This window comes from Podarcis liolepis, assembly GCF_965112155.1.
Source record: "Podarcis liolepis genome assembly, chromosome: 2".
Taxonomy (NCBI): domain Eukaryota; kingdom Metazoa; phylum Chordata; class Lepidosauria; order Squamata; family Lacertidae; genus Podarcis; species Podarcis liolepis.
In genome coordinates, this window is record NC_139555.1 from 29,541,373 (window position 1) to 29,563,246 (window position 21,874).

The following is a 21,874-nucleotide window of genomic DNA, read 5'->3' on the forward strand; positions in this document are numbered from 1 at the left end:
GAGGTACAGCAATGCTTGACTTTATAAGTAAGAAAAGGAAGGCAGAGAACTTCTAGATTTCCTTAAAGACCACTTTATTATGCTGGCTGTAAATTGTTCCGGATTGTAAACCTACACTACTATGTTCTCAAAAATGAAGCACGGTTAAAAAGGCTCACTTTGGTCCTCCCTCTTTCACATCGAATTTTGGCAGAAGATACCGTGTGGCTTTGCTTTAGTTTTCTGAAAATGCTTTTAATCCGACTCAATGTTTTGGCAAAAAATTACTTATTTCTTACCCCGATGCTTTCTACTAAGTTTCCTTCTAAATACTGGAATAGGTTCATGCTACAGGAATGTGAATGCAAGGCACCTATATTCTGAGAGCAATGTCACTAGTCTGTCTTATTGCATGATAGATTTTGTAAAGAATTTGAGCATTTCAGTCTGTACTGAGTACACTGGAAAAGTTCTTACCATGTTCGTTGTTTCTGCAGCAATCAATCTGTGCTCTGTCCTATTTGGTTCCCGCCCCCTGCCCTGAACTGGTCAATTACATACTGGTATAATAAGTGCAAATCCTGCTGTGGGCATGTGCACACACTTACAACCAAGAAAATCTCTGTTCAGATTTATGATGGTGGAATTAAAAACTATGTGAAACAGGTTCAGGCAGTGAGTTTGGAATTATCTCTGGGAAATCACCTGCTATTTTTAGGTGTTTTTGCTGTTTAGTCGTGTCCGACTCTTCGTGACCCCATGGACCAGAGCACGCCAGGCACTCCTGTCTTCCACTGCCTCCCGCAGTTTGGTCAAACTCATGTTAGTAGCTTCGAGAACACTATCCAACCATCTTGTCCTCTGTCATCCCCTTCTCCTTGTGCCCTCCATCTTTCCCAACATCAGGATCTTTTCCAGGGAGTCTTCTCTTCTCATGAGGTGGCTAAAGTATTGGAGCCTCAGCTTCAGGACCTGTCCTCCCAGTGAGCACTCAGGGCTGATTTCCTTCAGAATGGATAGGTTTGATCTTCTTGCAGTCCATGGGACTCTCAAGAGTCTCCTCCAGCACCATAATTCAAAAGCATCAATTCTTCGGCAATCAGCCTTCTTTATGGTCCAGCGCTCAATTCCATACATCACTACTGGGAAAACCATAGCTTTAACTATATGGACCTTTGCAGGCAAGGTGATGTCTCTGCTTTTTAAGATGCTGCCTAGGTTTGTCATCGCTTAATTAATTGATGCATATGCTGCCTTTGTGATGACTTACCGGAAATCACAAGAACATGAGACACCGCCTTATACTGAGTCACACACACTGTTCCATCCAGTTCAGGGTTGTCTACACCAACCAGCAGCTACTCTCTAGGGTTTCAGGGCAAGGAACATGCGCAGCCATACTTGGAAGATACTGAGGATTGAACCTGAGGCCCTCTGCATCCAAAGCAGATGCTCTGCAACTGAGCTATGGCCCCTCCCAAACCATCTAGCTCCCACATCAAGAAAAGAAAAAAAGAATGCTCTGCTACCTATAGTTTGTAAGCTAAAGAAATAAACATGAAATCAGATGCTTCCATGGTTCATGCATTTCTTCTTGCTGTTGCAGTAGGCCTTGCCCCTTGGTAGCGCAGTTTGGAATGCGAGAGTCCTTTTGGAGGTAGTGATGGCAGCAGCTTTTAAATCATGCAGCTCTGTTCACTTTGATTGTGCTCAGAGGCCCACAGTCTGCTGGGCAGTCGAGGCTCACAGGCAGATAATAAGGGAGCAGTGTCCCATAGAACATCATTTTTATCTTAGCAGCAACCAAACTACACATATAGGTAGTTTCCCTTTGGCTTTTCCTGTGTCTGCCCACCTCACGGGAAGTTAAGGTCAGCTAAGATCATGTTGCTGCGGCCATCTTGGTCTGACACAGCTTCTTGAGGAGCAGCTTTTCCTCCAAATTCGAGCAGCTGCTATATAGGGGCAGAGCTTATTTGGAGCTGAATTGGAATTTGTGTTTTCATTGGGAGCAGCTCTCACAGCTGTAGGAGCTATTCCAACACCACTTTTCTTACCTCCCTCTCTGAGAAAAGGTGGGAGGGAGATGGGAGATTTCCCAAGGTGCAGGGAGCAGCCAGCATGTCTCTACAGGGAGGTTTGTACTAGCATATCTATCTCTCAGTCACCCGCTTTTCTTTTTATTATGTATCCTCTACCAGCCATAGAGCAGCATGTCTGCTAAAAAAATTGGAATGCTCCAATGCAAAGTTTTTGATAATAACTCAACAACTTTTTTACTCTACAGTCATGCCTCCCTAAGCAGTAGCTTAGGAAGCCTGCTCCAGCGTTGTATTGAGAATAGCCACCGTTAATAAGGTAATGATCACCATCTGCACTTCTGCATTTCATTTCCCTGGAACCTCACTGCTTACACACCCACATCTATCCACCCATCCATCAGTCCATCCATCCACACATTTCTGTAACTCAGGACAACACTTCATGCATATGAAGTAAACTGTAGTCCACGAAAGCTAATGCCTAATAACCTTATTATTTAAAAGTGCCAAAAGACTCTGTCACTTTTGCCAAAACAGATTAACGTAGCTACCCCTCTGGAAATTGCTCCAGAGCCCAAGAGACCAGCAGCTCACACAGATCCTCCAGCTGACGCATCCAATGTAAACACAAAGCTGCTGCCCCGCATGACAGCAGTGTGCAAGCAGCCCACAAACTTGACCTACTGCTTGGACCTGCCACTACGTTGCTACATGCCCTGCAGAAAAACCCCTGAGCAGGAAGGGTGGCTAACCACACAGATTTGGACAAACAGAATGGTTAAGTAGCAGTAGAGGGCAGTCGTGATAATTTTAGGAATTTCCAGCCACGTTAGCCTAGAAAGACAATAGGCTTAAAGACTAACAGATTTTACGATGACCTTTGTTCATAAAGCGTAACCCTCAGTTGAAGATATAAATATACAAAGTGGAGGTGGGGGTGTTGTAAGCAATGAGGTCCGAGAGAAATGCAATGCAAAAACACAGGTATTGACAATTCAATTACATATAGAGTGCATACAAGGTAAGCACAGTGACTCTTTACAACAATAATGATGCAACCATCAATTTGGCAAACCTGAGTTTGTACTAGGGAAGAAAACCGTTTCCTCAATTCAGACCCAAACAAACAGCTTTAGGGAACAGGATGTTTTAAGATTATAAATGGTGAAGGAATCACAAAAACTAAGATTCCGGCAGGATACATGTTATTAAATAGGAACTGAGAAGTAAGGTGAAGTAAAGCCATCAAAGGTAATCTCAAGTGATTTGTACTGAAAGTAGAGAGAGAAATCCCTTCTGCATTGTGAGTGAGCAGAAAGGAGATAATCCCCTTTAGGCACATATTAATACACAAAAACAATAGGGTGAAATGGCTTCCATCAAACTTCTATAAGGGGGCTGCTATTATTATTCATGAGATAAAGAGATGCTCAAGTGAAGTGGAAAAACATTCACAGCATATGTACATCCCTCTAGCACCCTCACAGCTGAACAGCAGACTGTCACAATAGGCTGTCAACTGTGCTATGTTTTCCTTTTCACAAAAGCTACTAAACAGCATCTAACACAGCTCTGGAACTCAGGCAGGTGGCATTGGAGGAGCAAACAGGAGCTAGAAAGAAGTTGGTGGTCCTGGTGAGGATCATAGAATAATAGAATCGTAAAGTTGGAAGGTACTCCAAGGCTCATCTAGTCCAAGTTCCTGCAGTGCAGGAATCTCAGTCCCCCATCCAATTTAAAATCAAGACACCAGAGCAGTAGAAATGACATTATACAAGCCCCATGTGTATTAATTCTGCAGTATGTTTCAGGCAGCTTCCCAAGAAACAATGCCTTTTGCAATCTCCCATGTTGTGGGAACACAGCGGAGCTGAGTTGTTCGACTACATTCAAAGTTCAAAGAGCCCTACTGCCAGCACAGCCGTGTCATTTTATATAGCAAGCACAACTCTCTGCAGGAAGAATCCTACTCTAGCAAAAAAAATTTTAAAAAATGCTGCAATCTGGATAGTGTGCAAATGTGATATACCTGGAAAAGAGCCTGAGTGAAAACATGTGGAAAATATGCACCTACCAATGCAAAACAAACATGTGCCACCTGTATCGTGAAAAGCCCATTTTGTAATACCACCCTGAAATAAGTCAGATGATGGGTAGGTATGTCCATCATTTAAATTTTTAATGAATGAATCACTCCCTGAATGAAGAGCAAAAAAGACGAAAGCAAAACAAGTATCTGTGATGGAGCATTAGCCACCCATTTCAATGGGAAGGGATGCTGGTCCCTCAAGACTGAAAACAAACAAAAGATAAACTACATTTTTTCCCAGGGCTTAATTGCAATGTCATATTTCCTCAGCATTAGCAAAAGGATGATGTTGCATTTGGCTTCACTGCATTTGAAATACAAAGCTTACATGCCCCACACTAATATACACTTCCAGCAATGTAGAGATGTGCATGCTTATAACAGACAATGCAGTTAAAATAGAGGCACACCATCAGAGGCAGAATCAGTGGTTTGGCATGCACTACCAAGAGATGTGGCAATTTGTGTACACAAGAAAGAGCCATATGATCTTATAAAACACTGCACCAGAAAGATGTCGATCAGGTGAAAAGAATATAATCTAGAACAGAGATTTTTAGCACTGGGCTGCTAAAAATGATGCCTCATCTGCAACTGAATTGCCAGATAATAGCAGCGTGGGCTAGGGAAAATATATTGACAGGACTGATATGATTCTGAGGCCATGTGTTACCTATCCTGCTCTAGAGCGAAGACAGAAAACAATAGTTCACTCAAGAAGGCATGCTGGGATAACCACCCTCCAATCTACAAATATATTTTATTTTATAAAAGATTGTATATATAAACACACATGAAAGAGCAAGGGGGCAATAGGAAGAATAGAATATCTTTACATCAGATCCCCAAGGAAAGCAGATTAATGTGTTGTAAACATAACTGTCAGACCAAATTACCCATTTATACTGTAGCAGAGAATAACCATTCCTCATGAGAGAACTAGCCGCATACCTGCAGTGCTCCTAAGCATTCAAAATGCAGTGGGCTCAACAAGCATGATTTGGGCTGCTGTTGGTTGTTTTCTGTTTTTGCTGGGTTTGTTACTCAGCAAAAGAAAAATAAGGTTTAATATTTTTCCAATGTGTGGATAAGGAAGGAGGTAGAAGTGAGAGAACTCAATTTCTCCCTCTCCCTGCTGGAAAAGGTAGCCCAAACAGTTAAGGCAACATCTAGTGAAGCCATCCCCAACACACTCCAACTTCACGGCTAATCGTCTGGGATGATGGAATTTGTAGTCCAGAAACATCTGGAGTGTGCCAGGTTGGGGAAGGCAGGTAACACTGCAAAGTTAGCATTTATTCACTGCAGGTAACCAACCGTGTTCCAATTATTCTACATTGAATAATATATTATTTTGGGCATACTATAACCTTAAGCGGGGTCGAAACTAGGCTTTCTATCACGCAGGGCAAAGACCCAGTTTGTCACCCCCACCCCCACGTGCGGTTGCGTATACACACACACACACACACCTCAACACACTTGTTCATAAAGGGCATAAAAACAGTTTGAAAGAGGATGGAGAAGAGATAGTCTCTCCAAATAGTAAAATTGTGTATTTATCTGACTTTCATTCAAGCTTAAGTAGATCTCCTCAGAGGGTAATAGATCGTTTGAGGAATTATAAGAAGCATTGTGACTATAGTAGTAGTAGTAGTAGTAGTAGTAGTAGTAGTAGTAATAATAATAATAATAGAAACTGTGATAGTTATCAGGCACATACCAACGAGTAAGTCCTATTGAACTCAGTGGGACTTATTTCTGAGTAGTAAAGGCTCTAAAGAATAAATACTGTGCAAGTTTCCTTTAAAAATTGCTGGCTGCTGAACCATTGCAATTAAAGAATTTTAAATGGATCAGCTCCATTTTCCTCCCAAATTACAGGAAGGGATAATAATATATAATAATAATAATAAATATAATAATAATAATATTTTTTTATTAATAAATAACCACTCTGGGTGGCTCCCAACAGATTAAAAACAGAATAAAACATCAAACATTAAAAACTTCCCTGAACAGGGCTCGAATGTCAGCATCATATTTCTTTCATTGCAGGTATTTTATTTTCAGTATAAAGAGGACTCAATTTTTGTAGCTGATTGTATGCCCTCTTTATGTATTCACATGGTGTAAATATGTATGTTGTCCTCTAGGTCCACACACACAGAGACGGGGGGGGGAGCGCACATATTATAAGCAAACAATACTCCAAAGTGCTTATCTTGTGAATTTGCCATTTAAATTGTTTAATCATAAGAAAAGCACCAGTTCCCAAAAAGGACAGGAGGTGGTGTTCTGATTTCTTCACCACTTTTAATTGATTTCTGAGACGTTGAGGGAAGCAAAAGAAGAAAGCAACAAAACTTCCCATTTTCAGTGGTGGCCCTCTAGGGGCTTCACCCTCGGCTGAAACCCTTGCTAGCCTCCTGTTAGCCACGGCCCTGCTTTAAGTACTGTATTTTTTGCACCATAACACTCACTTTTTTCCTCCTAAAAAGTAAGGGGAAATGTCTGTGCGTGTTATGGAGGGAATTCCTACGGGTGGCATGCCTACGGATTTTCCTCCTCTAAAAACTAGGTGCGTGTTATGGTCGGGTGCGTGTTATAGAGCGAAAAATACGGTAAGCTATTGGGATAGGGTGGGGAAGAAATCTAAATAAATTAAACTGCACACCATCACTACAGACTTTGCCAAAAGTTGGATTGACTTGCTTCTGAAGGAAGTACGGTATGTCCGTTTTTTTCATAGTCACATTTCTAGCGTCTACCACGCTATTCAGCTCAATGGAACTCCTGTTTCCCCTCATATTCTTTCTCTCTCAGCAGATGGAAATATTTTCCTGGTCCTGTTCTAATCTTCCTCTTTTTCATTTGCCTTTATCTGCAATACTGAGTCATTGGGCACAAGCTTTTACTTGGATCCTTGAAACTTTGGTTCCAAAGCTGTAAATGTTTCTAAATTACTTGTAAAAAAAACACAAAGATGGCTTGTTTAAGCCATATGGTCTAAGCTTGGAGCATGCAGCTTAGACCTCCTTCCTGGTAGGGCTCACATGGTGGAATGGGGAGAGCAAAAAGGCTTGATAACCCTTCCTCTCAAGGTGAGGGGGGGCAGCTTACTTACTCTATGGTCTTAACTCCTCCATACATTAATTAGACTTAAGCATGCTGGTTATATAAGGCTGAGTATCCCAAAGTATTCACATGTGCTTCCCGCCCGGTGGCATACAGAAACAGATCCCATGTCAATGTGCATACATATGACTGCTACTTGACAGCAGGGATGAGGAATCTGTGGCCATCCAAAGTTGCTGGGTGCCAACTCCTACCAGCCACAGTAAGCACAGTCAATGGACAGAAACGATGGGAGCTGTTGTCCAACAGGTTCCTAACCCTGCTCCCTAGGGAAAGGGCCAAGTAACCTATAGTAACTATCACCTTCTCCAGAATTTAAAGCTTTTATGCCTTCATTCTCATTATCAAAATAACTCTGCTTTCTGTTAATGTTTACTTTCATTTCTCTCTGTCTGCTGCCTTCTGAAAATGATTAATTAAGGACACTCACCATAGCCTTTCCTGGACCAATTCCTCATTATATTCCCCCCCCCCCCCATTAAATCAAGCCTCACATGATATGCCTCCTGCTTTTCATCACAGGGCTTATAATGCACTAATTTTGTCATTCTTCTCAACAACTGCGTCAGAGAGATTCTATCAAAATCCTCTTTGGAAATCAAAGTAAACAGCATGTCCTTGAATAGTGTTATTTATTGCCCAGAAACCTTTTCGCATATGACAGAGCTGTGAAGTTTATTTTACTGCAACCATGTTGCCTGGACCTTCCTAGGTTATATGGTTTGTCCAAGCATTGAGTTTTTATGGCTGTAATTAGAGAGGCTTCGGAATCAGAAAGATAATTGCTCTATCTAATCACCCCCACATTTTCATTTACTGAGTGTTTGCTAATAGAAATTAATTTAAGAGACTCTTGATAATAACTGTGCCATTTACATTCTGATCCATCATATTAAAAAGGAGCAGGATGACAGGAAACAAATGCTGTGGACAACTCCTCTGCATTGCTTTACCCCCACATGAGACTGTTTTAGAAGCATCACAAAGCCAGATGCTCTGGGCCATTTTTGAACTATTTTAAAGCAGTATCATGGGAGGTTTTCCAGCTACCCCACTCTTTGCCCTTGGAAGCCTTGCAAGTGGCAGCAGGAGAGGGACTCACAGCAACAGCATGGGAGGGGTGTTTCTAGGACTAAGCTGAAACTGCAAAGCTCCCTTGTTATTTTTGCTACTGGGTGCTGCATGTTAAGCAATCTTGTTATATTTATAGTATTGGAATGTGGTTTTCTTTGATACGTTATTTTATTTGCTATTGCTCTGCTGTGTTATGTTATTGTTTTGCTATGTCATTATGAAATAGTTTTTGCAGTGTTTGTTTGAAATGCATCCCCGTTTCTTTGTTGTAAGCTGCTTTCAGGCATAAATCCTTTTTTTTTGTAGAAAAGCAGCACACAAATAAAATGAATGAAAGAATGGATTTATCCTTTATTTGTGTACATTTGCTCCCAATATTTTATTTCTGAAATGAAGGATGCCAGGGTTCAAGAGTTCCTAGAGTTCATGTCCTGAGCTCACCTATAATTCCAGAAAACTATGGAGAGGGGAAAACCCTTTGCACATGTCTAAAAGCATATTCCATTACCAGGACTCAGGCATGGCTATTGGCTATGCTTAAGGAAGGCCAATGGGATTTGGGAGCCCAGAGCTCACAGGATTCTCACCACTGGCTTAAGCTTTGGTGATTCTTTTATCAAAATAAGGGGTGATATTCAATGGCCATGTCCCATCAGGCAAGGATTTCTACTTGTGCAATGGGACCTTCTTTCGTTCTCTATGCACCCCACAAACACCTGAATCTGCTCCAGAGGGTTTGCAGAAAACCTTAGAACAAATTGAGTGAGGGAGGGAGAATGACAACATTTCATTGTGTAAGTGGAAATCCTTGCACTGACAAATTGTTAACAGATTGTTACATTGGATACAACCCATCGTCTATCAACTGGACATGAGCAATTGCTCAAGTTAAGGAATGCCTAACTTTTAGACCTAGCAAAATGTGATGCGACAATAATTCTGTTTAATTGGAAACTGAGGGAGTAAATTGAAAGTTATGTCTCTGAGGCCTTTCTTAGAACCACAGTTTACTACATCCAGAACAAAAACACAAGGACAAGAGTAGCTGATACAACAGAAAGACAGGATCTCAGTCCCAAGAAAATGGAGCATCTGTACCAGGAAAATAAGACACATATCTAATAATATGATCTAACATATCTAGGAAAGAAGACATTTGGAGATGGGTAGTAGGTTCCCACATCTTCTTTCATACTTGATCCATGTATGAATCACAAAAAGCATTAAAAGGATTCAGGCAACAACATTTTGTGACAACAGCACCTGAAATTTCTCCTAAGCATCTGTGTAAAACCTTTACATCATGAGGGAAATTTCGGGTAGCAACTTACCACATAGCATGCATGTAAGTCGGAGGTAGACGAGGGCTGCTGACAGGTGTGCAATTGTAAGACCTCATTATCCTTTCTGCCAATAAAAAGTTTCGAAAGAGGCTTGCCACCAGTAGATCCTGCCTGAAGAGCTTTTGGAAAAGATCTGCAAGAAAGACAGAAAGATGGATGGCACCTATAAAGAGCTGGAAAGTAATAAAAGCATGGGGGGGGGGAGGAAATGGGACACCTGAATAAATCCATGTCCTCTGGCAAGAATCATTATCGCAATAGTTAGGCCTGCTGTTGTATATTTAGGTTTAAAACACACTAATAGATTCTGGATGAGCCTTCAACTGAGACTTTACACTTAGGAGTCAACATTTATTTTTTGTCTGCATAGTTTTAATAGTGGAAATAATATCCATTCTGATACCTGCCATGCAATATCCTAAAGCCTCCAGAATGAGAACAGCTGTCAAAGGGCAGAACTATAGCATACCACAAGGGGTTAAAAAAGGGGGGAACCAAAGCACACAAACACAAAGACACTTGACATGGCAAGGAAATGAAGTTTGGTAAGATCCTACTTTATCTGTTCAAAATGTTCTCCCTTTTTTGTATCTCAGTTCTCATTGCTTCCTATTTCCCCTCATTAGTGCTTCATTTCATACTCCTGCTCTCTTCTATTATGATCAAGCTATATATATTGCCAGTAATTCTGTAGCTTATATGCCATAGCTTTACCTCTGGGTAGGACGTTCCATGCAATTGTATCTGTGATGGCTGTAAAGATCCAATTCAATTCTCCCAGAGGCGTTCTTCTGTCATTGAGCCTCCCAGGAATTCTGCAAGGAATAACGAAATATTATTGTTAAAACAGAAACATGCTAATCTATTCCAATGCCCACAAAAGTGCTGCAAAAGGAAGCTATCCTTTATCCTTACGTTCTAAATGTAAAATGTACATTTTTTTGGACTTAGGCTACAATCCTATGTCTGCTCAGAAGTAAGTTATATTGTAAGTAAGCAGACACACGCAGAGCCTGTCTGACACCTGGGGCGGGAGTCTTGACCATGAGGCGCTCTGCCGTGGCACCACTGCCTGATCTGATCTGACACTACACGCTAATACGCAGTAACACAGGTCCATATTTTACTATTGAAGCCTTGCGGTGCATAAGGACAGCCATGGGTGTTTCGTCCATTAAGTCCTCAGTAGGCTGGGAGGCACAGGGTGTTCTTGGCATGACTGCATAAGTCTGTCAGGTCTCTGGCATGGCCCCCTAGCTAGCTTAGCCCTTTGGGGCCTTAGGGCAAGTGCACCCATCTGCCCCCTGCCTCTCCATGGGCTTGTAAATTAGACAGTTCAATGGGGTTAGGAATTCAGCCTTAGTTGACCCCTGAATATTTTCTTTCACATGGTCATTCATCTCACTGTTCCCATCTCCCATGGCTTCTTGCCATCTCACAGTTCAAATAGTGAACTAAAAAGGCTTGAATTTTGAACTATGTTAAAGAACATAAAATTACTGGAAGCAAAATCTCCTGGATACTTCAGAATAAATGCTAATAAGCAAGTGGGGAATACTTTTATGATCTGTTTTCCAACACCAACCACTAATTATTCAGTAAGGATGAACTACACACTAAATCATTGAATGGATTGACGAATAAACCAGTGAAATTTTTTGAAAATGAGCAGCTTAGAAAATGTGGGGAAATTTAACAAATCACAATGCATAACTAAACATCTAAATGAAATGGCATAGTTGACTATAACCATCCCTCCAATAATCCAACTATAAAGTTACTGGATGAAGAAGCATAGTATCTTCCTGTGAAATAAAATTTCACAATAAAGGTCCTAAGGAAAAGTTGCACAAATTATTCTTATGAAAATAAAGCAAAGCAAAACAAATAGCTTCTTGTGAAGATCAAATCTTTGGTCTAACTTCATGTTATCTAGTGTTCTATGTCCTTACTCAAATATTCCATTAAAGGTCAGTGATGATTTCCCCTGATATTAAAAACAATCCAGTAGGCAAATCTAATGGATGCAGTTGGGACTGCTAATGTTTGCTAAGGAGGCCAACTGTAAATATTTGTAGTAGTAGTACAACTAGTAAGAATTATTTTAATAAATTTTAGTTTTATTTAAGGTATAGGAATGAATTTTGCTTTACTGCTGTATTCATTTATGATGTAAGCCATCCTAGAATTGCAGATCAGATCAAAGAAAGAAAGAAAGAAAGAAAGAAAGAAAGAAAGAAAGAAAGAAAGAAAGAAAGAAAGAGTTTTCTGTGCAATATGGCAGCCAGTTGTGAACATCATTTGATGCATAACCAAAATTACATTGAAGGAAGCTCCACTGAAATCAATGGGATGTTGTAATGAATTAGCCCCAGGGAATTAAAAAAATTGCCCCCAGTTATTTAATATTTCATTTACTGTATTGCATTTTAATCCCATCCTTCGTTCAAGAAGCTCATAGTGGCATACATAAATTCTTACCCACTCCAAGTTTATCCTCACAATATATTCTGTAAAATAGGTTAGGTTGACAGAGATTGGCTCACAGTCACATACTGAGCTTCATGGTTGAGTGTGGATTAGAATAGTAACTGACACAGTTTGCTATCCAAGGTACTCTCACCTGTATTTTAGAGGTCATATCAAATTTTTAGATAGATACAAATTGCTATGCCTTGCAATTACAGATGCAGAACTGCATGTTAAAAAATAGTGTCAGGTGGGATCAGATAGGAATATTGTAGCACATTCCTAAACCACCCATCTGTGTTATTCTGATTATATAACAACATTTTTCTGGGTAGGTAACTGACCAATCAACTAACATTTAATTGCTCATACTGCATCTGTAGTTTCTCAAAAGATGGCATAGGTACAACTAAGGGATTTCAATATCGTAGATATCAGCACTCTAAGAAAGCATTAATGTAGCTGGAACATTAAGTCCTTCACTAATGTGTAAAGTTTTAAAATACATATAACCTTCAGGGACATCTTATGAAGGAGACTGTATTCATTAAAAAATATTAGATTCATTAAGACAAGCAGTTCTCTCCCCTCCCCAAGTTTCAGGTGCAAAGCAAATTCTACAGAAGATTCCCATTTTCCTTTCAAAGATTAATATAAAATGCTCCTTTTTCTCGAAGAAACTCTCAAACACTTCAGGGCTTCTGGAACACTAACACTGTAGATCTGGTGTCCAAACACAAGCCAAAACAAATGATTAGCAAACATGGTGAGCACTTAAATTAGGCTTAGCTTTCAGGAGCAGTATGCTGTAGGATGATGGAGAAGATACACCCATATGAGACTTAGTTTCAGCTGGTATTGGCTGGTTCTTAGATAAGGTTGTATCCACAAAATAATCTTGTTAACACAAGGACTTCTGCTTGCACAGTGGAGCTTCCCGTTGTTCTCTTTTGCCTGCGTACTGACGTCTGTTCTGGGGGTTCTCCCCACCCTCCGGAGCATATTTGGGTGGGTGTGGGGAGAGAAAAGTGTACGGACATTCCATTGCGCAAGTGGAAGTTCTTGCGCTAATGGGATGGTTTCATTGGATATAACCAATAGTGTTCTATTCAATTATGTCCCTCCAAACACTGAAGGCTCTTCAATTCAGTGGCGGTTTCCATGGACAGAAGGTGGGTAGAGCAGTGATTTTTGTTGATTCCCCTTTCCCTCTACAGACTGCTGTGCTCCCAGGGCCACATCTGTTCCAGAAATTTGGGGAACTCTAGGGAACAAGATGGAAGGGACATACGGCACAGCAGGAGAGAGGAGGATTTTGAGGGGTTTTTTTGTGTGAAAATCACCATCCTTCCTTGAGGCCTCTGCTGAAACCAAGAGTCTTCCATGAGTAGAGAAACAATTGAATACAATCCATATGAATTATTGTTACAGTGGTACCTCAGTTTTCGAACAAAATCCATTCCGGAAGGCCTTTCGGCTTCCAAAACGTTCGAAAACTGAGGCATGGCTTCCCGTTGGTTGCAAGAGCTTCTTGCACTCAGCGGAAGCCGTGTTGCACGTTCAGGTTCCGAAAAACATTAGAAAATGGAAGCATTTACTTCCGGGTTTTCGGCATTCACGAACTGAAACATATGACCACAGAGGCTTTTGGGAACTGAGGTTCCACTGTACTACTATATTTCTGCTGTTTTAAGGCTGAATTGGACTGAATAGTTGTGCCAGTGGAAACTAGCACAATGGGGCTTTCTACCCCCTCTCCTCTCCACCCCACACCCTCTCAGATCAACTCTGGGAAGTTGGAAGAAACCCCAGAACAAGCTGGGGGAGGAGAGGGGATATTGTTGTGTCTGGCAAGCAGAAGTGCTTGCAAAGATGGAACAATTGTAACCGTGCGATGTTGAATTCCTCCCTTGGTTGTGTTTTACCACGTTGTATTTAATTTTATTGCAGGAGCAAGTGCACGTGCTTGATCTGAAAGGTGGAGTATTTAAAGTTTTAAATAACCAGCTCTATACTACTTGACTAAAAAGATGGTTGTGAAAGTGGAGGTGGGAGTCAATTGACCGATACTTTTCTTTGTGGAATTATTTTCAGGTTTAGGAACCGCCCTACCATTAGGCTGAGTGAGACTATTGCCTTAAGCAGCTGATTTTGGATGTTAGGAAAGGGGAACAAATTGATGGACTATTTCATTTATAAGGTGTAGGGCTCAGTCTGTGGAACTCTTGACATGAGAACGCGTGGCGGCGGCTTTGCATCCCTCCCTCTACTTTGTGTGCAGTGGCCATGGGAGACGTTGAGAAGGGCAAGAAGATCTTTGTTCTGAAGTGTTCGGAGTGCCACACAGTTGAGAAGGGAGGCAAGCACAAGACTGCATGGTCTTTTTGGCCGAAAGACTGGTCAGGCCAAAGGTTTCTCTTACACAGAAGCCAACAAAAGCAAAGGTATAACCTGGGGAGAAGATATACTGACGGTTTACTTGGAAAACCCCAAGAAGTATATTCCAGGAACCAAGATGATATTTGCTGGCATTAAGAAGAATGGGGAGAGGGCAGATTTAATAGCATTCCTTAAGGAGGCCACTTCTAACTAATGGCTTCTGCTGCCTTATTTATTTCACCATACAAATGGAAATGACTCTCTGATGAGATTGGTTTTTAAACTTTCTATTTTTACATGCATCATATTGCAGCAGCTTCAAAAAGCCTCGTCAGCCAGAGAACTTGCATGGTCCTTAACATATGTACTTATTCTTATATTATAATTTATAGAATTGTGCAATCAGGCTTGAATAAGTACAGTCAGGGTGACGGTAGCATTTCCTGATCATGTAATTAAAAACAACAACAACCCCTGTAAAAAAAAAAAGAGAGAGAAGCAAGGTGTAATGCAGTCTAGAGGCTCCTATCCTCTTCCCAGTAAACTTCCAGAGTGACTCCCCTTACCTCTGCAAAATTACCATGGGTCTCCATTTCATGTTCTTAAAGAAAGAGAGAACAAAGTGACACTAATCAATTCCTAACTTGGCAGCTTCCCAAGTAACAATCTCTAGCCCACACTGTTCACATCCCTTGAGGCTTGGCGGAAATGGCACTAGCACAGATTCACAAGCTTGAGCAGTTGGGGTAAGAAATCAATTCAAATCCCTGCAAACAGGGAAATGTTTACCCAGTGACCCTTTCGTCAGTGAAGCAGAACTGACAGTAGCTCAAAGTAAGTTTAGTAGTTGATAAAGCATCCAATGATTCTGCAATTAGTTTGCTGGAGATTAGAAAGGCTATATCATGAGATAGTGTTCATTAAATGCTTAATAGACTGTGCATTCTCTGCAAATCACTACTGTATATCAAAAAGTGCACATGCAACAGAATGAACAACCTCCTTTACTGGTAGAACAGGTTCCATCCACTCAAGGGGACAAAATAAAAACCTGTGCTTTAAAAACCTCTACACATTTTTTGGACAAACAGGCCACTGTCAGTCATTAAAATTGTTAAAATTGTTCACCCCTCCCTTCACTGTTTTGCCATTTTGGGCAGGAGCAAGGTTAAGCTTTGCTGAACAGAGGCACTGATTTTATAATGACCTATCCCAGTAAGCTGTAGGAAGAAATGGAACTTTTATTAAACTGCATTAACAGAAAGATTTTAAATATATATCAATGTATAGACATAGAGCTAAAACAAGCTCCTGTCCAAGCTCTAAGCCCATGCTGGGGGGAGCAGCCACTGAATGAAACTTCCATCCTTCCTTCACTTTTTTTTTTTTTTAAGTTGTAGCAGAAGAGAGCAGCTATCCTATAACCTTGACCAAATAATCCTTCCAACAAGCCTGCAGTTTCAGGAGGGACACACATGGAACGAGCCGTGAGAGGGGAAAGGGACACCAGCCTAGCCTAGCTGAATCAATTCTGATGATCAGAATTGAGATGTCGCATCCAGATCACCCTAACATCCTAAACACATTATTATTATTATTATTATTATTATTATTATTATGCATGAAGGGAGCTGCTCAAGCCATTTTCAGCAACCCATAAATTGAAACGAGACAGCCTAGAGTTTGCATGGATTAGCTGCAGGCTACTTTTGCTGTGCAACTCCACTAGAACTGAAACTGTTGCTTGCAAAAGTCTTGTTCCACAACAACAAGCTTCTGACCATCAAATGGAATGACATCAGGGCTATTGTTGCAATAATATACACCAGATTTTGCTGTGGGATTGTTCTTTAAATGAATGCACCCAGATGGTTCAAGTGCAGGGAGTCCACCTCTGTTACAGAGAACGGTTGATGTGTACGTTTACACTGCCTTAATGATCCTGTCCACTCTCTCCTGCGTTCCCCCAAATACTTCATGTCACTAACCTGCTTCTCATGGAATTGGGGGGTGGGAGAGCAAAAAGCAAACTCATTCAGAACTTGCTCCATGCTTTTATATCAAATGCTTGTGACCTGGCTCAGAGCTAACACAGCATGGCATCTTTCTGGATACTGTTTTCTCTGTTGAGAAAATCTCAGAGATTAGCAGTGCTAAAAGCATGTGAAACATGCATTCAGTTTGGTTAATGTGTGAATGCAGAGATAACAATGTAAATTTACCTCATTACAATAATATGCACTACAATGGCTCTTTTTGGAATGCAATAAAAAGGCAGATGGGAGGCTATCCTGGCGCTTTGCAGCTTAAAGTGGCACAGTCAAGCACTTCACTGTCAGAAATAAATCTCTTTATAGGTTGGTCTTGTACTATTATAGCACTGTAATCAGTGGAACCATCCTCCGAATGGACCAATTAAACATCGCACAAAGATGTTCTTAGAGTTTAATTTCAGCAAAATCTCATTTGTTTGCAAAACTCTCTTAAAAGCCAAAGAACAATGTTCCTTTCTCCAACAATTATAACACCCTCCCTTTCAGTTTGGCAAGCAATATGGTTCCTCCAGTTCAGGGCCAAATTGTTTTTTTTGGGGGGGAGAGAACACAAGATTATGAAAGGAAACATTTCAAATGAGTAAAAGGTAAAGATAAAGGACCCGTGACAATTAAGTCCAGTCGTGAACGACTCTGGGGTTGCGGCACTCATCTTGCTTTTCTGGCCGAGGGAGCCGACGTTTGTCCGCAGAGAGTTTTTCCGGGTCATGTGGCCAGCATGACTAAGCCGCTTCTGGCGAAACCAGAGAAGCGCAAGGAAATGCTGTTTACCTTCCCTATTTATCTACTTGCACTTTTAATGTGCTTTTGAACTTCTAGGTTGGGCAGGAGCTGGGACCAAGCAACGGGAGCTCACCCCGTTGCGGGAATTTGAACCACTGACCTTCCGAATGGCAAGCCCTAGGCTCAGTGGTTTAGACCACAGCGCCACCCACGGAAAAACCCACTTTAAAATAATTTTAAAATGCAACACCCAAGAAAAGTCAACCATCCACTGAAATTTCAGTAAAATCAGTTAAACTGATTTCAATGACTACACAGTATCACAGAATACACTTTAAACAACCTCAAAGGGAATGCAGCATTGTCTTACTTAATCTCATTCAGAAGTCATTCACATCCACAGTCAGTAAATCAAGAAGGCTAGCTACATATAGACTGTGGTTCATATGAAGGGGTGGGATTTTGGATCTTGGGCTCCATGATCACTGCAGATGGTGACAGCAGTCACAAAATTAAAAGATGCCTGCTTCTTGGGAGAAAAGCGGCAACAAACCTAGACAGCATCTTAAAAAGCAGAGACATCATCTTGCCGACAAAGGTCTGTATAGTTAAAGCTCCATTTTCACTATCTTGCTTTCCCTGGTTTTTTGTTTTTATGACAACAAATTATAATCTCTATGGGTAGGGTTCTTTTGTTTCACTTCCCCCATCTTTAGATACATTTGTTTGTTTCCTCCTCTGCCCTTTCATAGAATCATAGAATCATAGAGTTGGAAGAGACCACAAGGGCCATCGAGTCCAACCCCCTGCCAAGCAGGAAACACCCATCTCTTTTTAATTTTGTTTAACTTAATATACATTCAACAGCTAAACCTTAAAAAAATAAGATTTTCCACAATCTTTCACACATACACAGTCAAACACATTTCTACCTACATATCGCCATACACCAATATATTAAAAAAGGGTTGTGAAAAAGCTGCTTCACATGTTCCATATGGCTTAGAGTCTTAATGATCTTATTTTTCCAGATCTCCTAGCTCCCAGACAGTCTATAGCTTCAATTTGTCCTTTACTTTCTCAATAGTCTGTATATTTCTCCCATCTCATTTTCTTCCATATCTTAAAACTTCCCTGTTGCCCTTTTAAAGTGAAATGCTCATTTGCCAATAAAGATGCTAAATGCAGATTTGGGTGAGGGGAGAATCATTGTTTATATTGATCCCAGATTCCTAAGCAAACATTTACTACACAGGATTCTTCTATGTAAACTGTTTTCCTAATCTTCTTATCCATTTGTCTTCTGCAATTTTCTTCTATGTTATACCACCGCCTTATACATGCTAGACCAGCAGCATCTATGGAATAGCTCCCTCTCTCCTACATCTTAGGGTGTCCAGCTTGTATTGCCTAGACACTAACATGTGAAAAAAATCACACTGAAAATGTAAACATAACCACTGCACTATCTTAATTAATCTGTAGCAAAGGCTTCACTGCTAAGAGAAAAATGCAATATAGATGTTTTTGAGCAACAGCATGAGATTCTTCAACATTTTTAAAAGGAACTGGGCATGTTAAAAAAGATAACAAAGACATTAGCATGTTCTCTGCTTTTGAGTTTGTGTTTCCCAGTTCCATGCTTTTGGATATACGAGCTATTCCTGAACATATAAAGGTGTGTGATATATAGATATCTAGATATCTAGACATAGATAGATATAGATATATAATCAAGTTTTGGGTTGTTGTTTTGCAAAATAATATGGCTGCTTCTAAAACACAGCATGATACAGTTACATGTCTAAGGCTGACAGCAAATTACAACTGGAATCTATGCCATATTCTGACATACTTCAGCCTTCAGAAGAGAAATGTAAAAGTAATCTAATTTGATTTCTCACCATGAGAATGTCTATGAGAAGTTCTTATTTCTGCTCCTGCTAAAAAAATGAATTAGCCTTAAGTCACAGTTCTGTACGAGCTTGTATTTTTTGAAAAATGTGATTTGCAGTAATTACCTCTGCGAAACAACATCAGTCTGCCCCCCTTATGCTTTTGAAGTTCAGCCATTCAGAAAAGCCAAAGAGAACATCCTAGTCAAGTATATGACGAGTGGGAAAGGAAAGGGAATTGATTTTGTTTCCCCAGATATTACCTTGTCATTCACAGGAAAGTTTCTGACACAGAAGACCAAGTAAAATGCATTGGCCATGGAACGAGAAGAAAGAGGCCAGATTGACTCAAGCCATAAGGTACACTTTAATTATGCTGCTTCACTTCCGTTTTTTAGCAAGTATTCCTGGCAGTCTTCTCTACAGAGCTCAAGTTCGTTGGAGACCATTCAGAGGTAACAACTATGGAAATGTCAGGGTCACTGAACAGCTTGTGCCAGGTGTCACAGACAAAAGATCCTCTTTGAAAACCTAGCAACTTTGGATGACTCACACTAATAATTGTAGAAGCATCTGACATCAACCAAAAATGCCTTTCTTTCTTTTATCTGGACACCACAATTGTCCTGGCTTCATTTGCTGTTGTATATACAAAATTATAACAGTTGCACAATGCTAGAGGTACTTAACCCAAACCAGCAATTTATTCTGATTAATATTATCAGATGCATCCATACCCAGCAATGTGCATGATTTAATAACCTTCTGCTAGAACTTTTATCCATTTCTCTTAGGCCAATTGCACTGTCCCTAATGCCATTCACAACACAGTTTATGGTCAGAAACGTGGACTAGAAATCTGATGTCATGGGACTGAAGGCTTCTGGGACTGAGGCTAGTAAGCTAACAGGGACCATGTGCACTCAGGCCACAAAGTCCTTGGGGGGCACAGAAGGAAATACTGATGGTAAACAAATAAGTACAGGTGGGTAACATCAGCCGCTGCAACTGACAGACAGTGTGAAACCCGTGGAGTGACTAGGCCTGGTATAAATTCCTTCAGATCAAAGCACTGTCTTCTGCCTGAGGCACCTCTAGCTTGAGCCACAGCAACTAACTTTAGGGCCTAAGGGGCAGAGAACATTAGGATGGCATTCTGGTATGACTAACCACAGTACCACCTCTGATACCTACCTACACTGAGAGAGAGAGAGAAAGAAGGGAAGGGTGGTAAGGTCAGTGGTAGAGCATGTACCCTATGGGCAGGGCTAGGAAAAAACAAGCCCCTAGTTATTTTGGTGGTGGCAGCAGAAAGAAAAAACGGTGTTGAGAATTGCCCCCTTAATTATTGATTCAATCATCTGCTGGGTGAGGAGGGGATCAAAATCCCCTTTAGTTGATCGGCATGGATTAGCTTGGGGGGGGGGGCTACATGTTTGTCCAGTGTGGACAAGAGTGTGCATACCCACCAATGGTACGTGGCCTCCCAAGGGGTGGCCAATGACGAATGTGACCCTCTGGTGAAAAAGCAATCACCATCCCTGGTGTAGACAATATGGAGCTAGATGGCTCAGTGGTATAAGGCCGTGTCCTTAAGATTCTGCAGGCACTTTGCCAGATACACACAGGTCATAGTGGACTAGCAAGATCAGCACTAAGCCTACACTACTACTAACTCCCCAACACATAGCTTTTAGCTCACTTCCTGTTTAGTACTACAGAAACTATAGTCTAGAGGCAGCCCTAATTCTCTGCAAATTGCGCTGAAGAATAAGATATCTGCAGCTTCTGTCTCCAGACTTAAATCAGCACCAATTTATCTACTAACACACAGGAGGATTCCAAGAAATATTGAACTATAGAGTTCAAAAAGCAGGTACTTCAGAATTCTGTAGTAATACTGTGCTACATAACAGCTAAATGAAAACCTAAACCAAACCTAAAATCGGGGAGTGGGGGACTAGATTTGTGACAATCTTGGACCTGGCCAGCAGGAATTATATTCAGAACAGCTGAGGAAAGGGCCGCTTTGCCTATGGGCACAATGATCGTTCAGTTCACACATTCCATTTGTACATGGGAATGAAGAATGGCCATATGTTAAACAGTGTATTGTATGATCCAACTCTTAGTAGATAAATGTGGATCTATTAAAGCTATTGAGTGCATATATATCATAGAGCAGATCAGAAATTTATCAACTATACTTTGAAAGCTAACAAACATGCCACATTCTGTGGCTCAGTCTATGCTTTAGGTCTCTGCTACTGTGTTCTCAGTTGGCTTTCTTGATTTTACAGCAACAAAGAGAGTTGCTCTTCCCTCCCCTTCTTTGCTGGGTATCCTCAACCCCCACTACTCTCGCCCTCTATTTCTGTGGGTGGTCTCTCAATAAACTGATAAGCTTTCAGTACCACTTATAATACGTAGACACCCCACTATATCTTTCTATTATTTTCTCTCTGTCCAACAGGTATTTCTGTGTGAATGTCCCCTTGATGTCTCAAATTCAGTATGACTGGACTGCTTATATTCCCTTCCAACTGTTCAGCTCCTCAATAACTGCTACACTTTGACATCACCACCAGCTTTCTGATTTCTCCTTTGCTTTTGCTCACCATATTCACTTTGTGCCATAGCCCATTCAGCTAACACAGAGATGGATGCTCAACTCCGACTTTGACATCTG

The 21,874-nt window shown here is 40.9% G+C and overlaps 2 protein-coding genes across 3 annotated transcripts in view; one reads left to right on the forward strand and one right to left on the reverse strand.

Annotated features, from left to right (window-relative positions):
- The window catches only part of RPTOR (regulatory associated protein of MTOR complex 1), a 313,358-nt gene that overhangs the window by 136,416 nt on the left and 155,068 nt on the right, over positions 1-21,874 (reverse strand). For both annotated transcript variants that reach the window (XM_083489852.1, XM_083489851.1), the window contains exons 8-9: positions 10,380-10,480; positions 9,654-9,798 (exon numbers count right to left, since the gene is read on the reverse strand). In XM_083489852.1, coding sequence (XP_083345978.1) covers positions 9,654-9,798; positions 10,380-10,480 — 246 coding nt within the window. The remainder of the gene's footprint in view (positions 1-9,653; positions 9,799-10,379; positions 10,481-21,874) is intronic.
- LOC310699178 (cytochrome c-like) lies at positions 14,346-14,928 on the forward strand. Its single transcript, XM_083486820.1, is given in 2 exon segments — positions 14,346-14,506; positions 14,508-14,928. Coding segments are annotated over 2 exon segments (306 nt in total). The 5' UTR covers positions 14,346-14,420; the 3' UTR covers positions 14,728-14,928.